The following is a 2130-nucleotide window of genomic DNA, read 5'->3' on the forward strand; positions in this document are numbered from 1 at the left end:
GACACCTGAGAGGTTTAATTGATGGTTACTCTTTATCTCTTCACTATCAATTATATTTTTATACTAATTTTTTTTTTTTTTTTTTTTTTGAGACAGAGTCTGGCTCTGTCTCCCAGGCTGGAGTGCAGTGGCGCGATCTCGGCTCACCGCAAGCTCCGCCTCCCGGGTTCATGCCATTCTCCTGCCTCAGCCTCCCGAGTAGCTGGGACTACAGGCGCGTGACACCACGCCTGGCTAATTTTTTGTTTTCAGTAGAGACAGGGTCTCACCATGTTAGCCAGGATGGTCTCGATCTCCTGACCTCGTGATCTGCCTGCCTCGGCCTCCCAAAGTGCTGGGATCACAGGCGTGAGCCACCGCGCCCGGCCATTTTTATACTAAATTAACTTGGTTATGAGAGCTGATTTTCCATTTCTCCAATTTGAACTTCTCGATTGGGCCAGTCCATTTGCAGGTCTGCACTGTTTCAGCACCTCACTGAAACCCTCACGGAGCTTTATGTCACCCGGTTCCGGGCACACTCCAAAAACGGTTTTATCTCGTAGAAGCAAGGCTGCTGCCGCTGTGGCATCTGGGTTCCCTGGGGCTCCTGGTAGGTGATGTCAGGACTTGCAGGCTCAGCATTACTTCCTTCACTGAAGCCCCCAATGATGGTATGACCCAGTGTGTACCCCACGCCAGCTCCAGTGGTTGCTATCCGGGCCATCAGACCTGGCTGCCTGGGCCCAGCAGCAGGAGGGCCAGCTGCAAAGGGGGATGCTGCTGCTGGCAGCTGAGCTGCTGGTGCTGGCCTGGCTATAGTTCTTTAGTTCTTTTTTTTTTTTTTTTTTTTTTTTTGAGATCAAGTCTCACTCAGTCACCCAGGCTGAAGTGCAGTGAAGTGGTGAGATTTTGGCTCACTGCAACCTCTGCCTCCTGCATTCAAGTGATTCTCCTGCCTCAGCCTCCTGAGTAGCTGGGATTACAGGCGCATGCCATCACGTCCAGCTAATTTTTGTATTTTTAGTAGAGAAGGGATTTCACCATCTTGGCCAGGCTGGTCTCAAACTCCTGACCTCAGGTGATCCACCCATCTTGGCCTCCCAAAGTGCTGGGATTACAGGCGTGAGCAACCACGCCCGGCCATGAGTGCCGTTCTCATGTGAGATACCCGGCTGGCCTGAATGGCCACGAGGGAGGTGCGGCTCTGGCTTCCACGTGGCATCCTAGGTGCACTGCAGCTTGGCGTCTGGATGTGCAAAAATCTCTCAAGTCATTCTTAAAGTATCTTCAGAAATTAGGAGTGGGGCATTTGTTTGCATAGGAAGTGGCACAACTTTGAATATACATGAGACATTAAAAAATAAAAATCAAAGAAAAATATTTTATTACTATAAAGAGAACTGTAGCTTCTTGTATACCTATGTACACATAACCAAAATTTTCAGGAAGAGATACTTATTCTTTTATTGTGTGATGTACTCTTATATGTTCAATTCTACTCTTTTTTTTCTTTCCATTTAAAAAAAGTGCTGGTTTTAACTTACTGGAATAATTTCACAACCCACTAATGAGTTACCACTTGCTGTTTGAAAAGCATTAAGATAATTGCCATTGTAGGTTAAAGATTTTCTGAGTTAAACTGACTTGAATAATAGACTCGAAAGACTTGTGTTACTTACGTAGCAGAAAGTCCAAGATAGGGCAGACTTTAGAGTTCCTTGTCTTCACATACCCGGGTACTCTGCTCTGACTTCTACAGTGTCAGTTTCACACTCAGGTGACTCCTCCTGAAGTCGTAAGAGGCTGGTGTCTTGAACACTTTCAGTTATTCCTTCAGGCCCCTCTCTGGCCTTCTTTCTCTGCTCTGTGACTTGCATGGCTTACATGAGTAAGATCCCTTTCACCCTGGCTTCTGCTTGGATTCAGCTAATGGGGATCGCCTGTGGAACTTGAACAGAAATAAGGGAATAAAGTTGGGGCACTTACTCATCTGGCTTCTTCCCTGCACGGTCAGGTTGGGTTGACCACTTTTCATAACCCAAGTTCAAAGCTCCTCTCCAGTGGCCCTCTCTATGCAACTTTCTCTGGGGTTCTGGTAACCCTGCTCATTGTGGTTTCAGACACAGATGTGATGATGGTTCTCCTGCT

The 2130-nt window shown here is 47.1% G+C and overlaps 1 protein-coding gene across 1 annotated transcript; it reads right to left on the reverse strand.

Moving 5' to 3' along the window:
- Positions 1–496: 496 nt before the first annotated feature.
- Positions 497–1204, reverse strand: LOC115832448 (coiled-coil-helix-coiled-coil-helix domain-containing protein 2-like). The gene is made up of 2 exons (XM_030803540.1): positions 1117–1204; positions 497–795 (listed from the first exon to the last, which is right to left on the reverse strand). Exons 1-2 carry the CDS (start codon positions 1202–1204, stop codon positions 497–499), a joined length of 387 nt encoding a protein of 128 aa, XP_030659400.1.
- Positions 1205–2130: the final 926 nt, after the last annotated feature.

Source organism: Nomascus leucogenys, chromosome 3, assembly GCF_006542625.1.
Source record: "Nomascus leucogenys isolate Asia chromosome 3, Asia_NLE_v1, whole genome shotgun sequence".
Taxonomy (NCBI): Eukaryota; Metazoa; Chordata; class Mammalia; order Primates; family Hylobatidae; genus Nomascus; species Nomascus leucogenys.

Bases quoted from the DNA above. Each gene is read 5' to 3' on its own strand.
- LOC115832448 (XM_030803540.1), bottom strand. From the start codon at position 1,204: ATGCCACGTGGAAGCCAGAGCCGCACCTCCCTCGTGGCCATTCAGGCC. The intron at 796-1,116 runs GTGGTTGCTCAC...AAAGAACTATAG, and splicing joins AACGGCACTCATGGCCGGGC to CCAGGCCAGCACCAGCAGCT.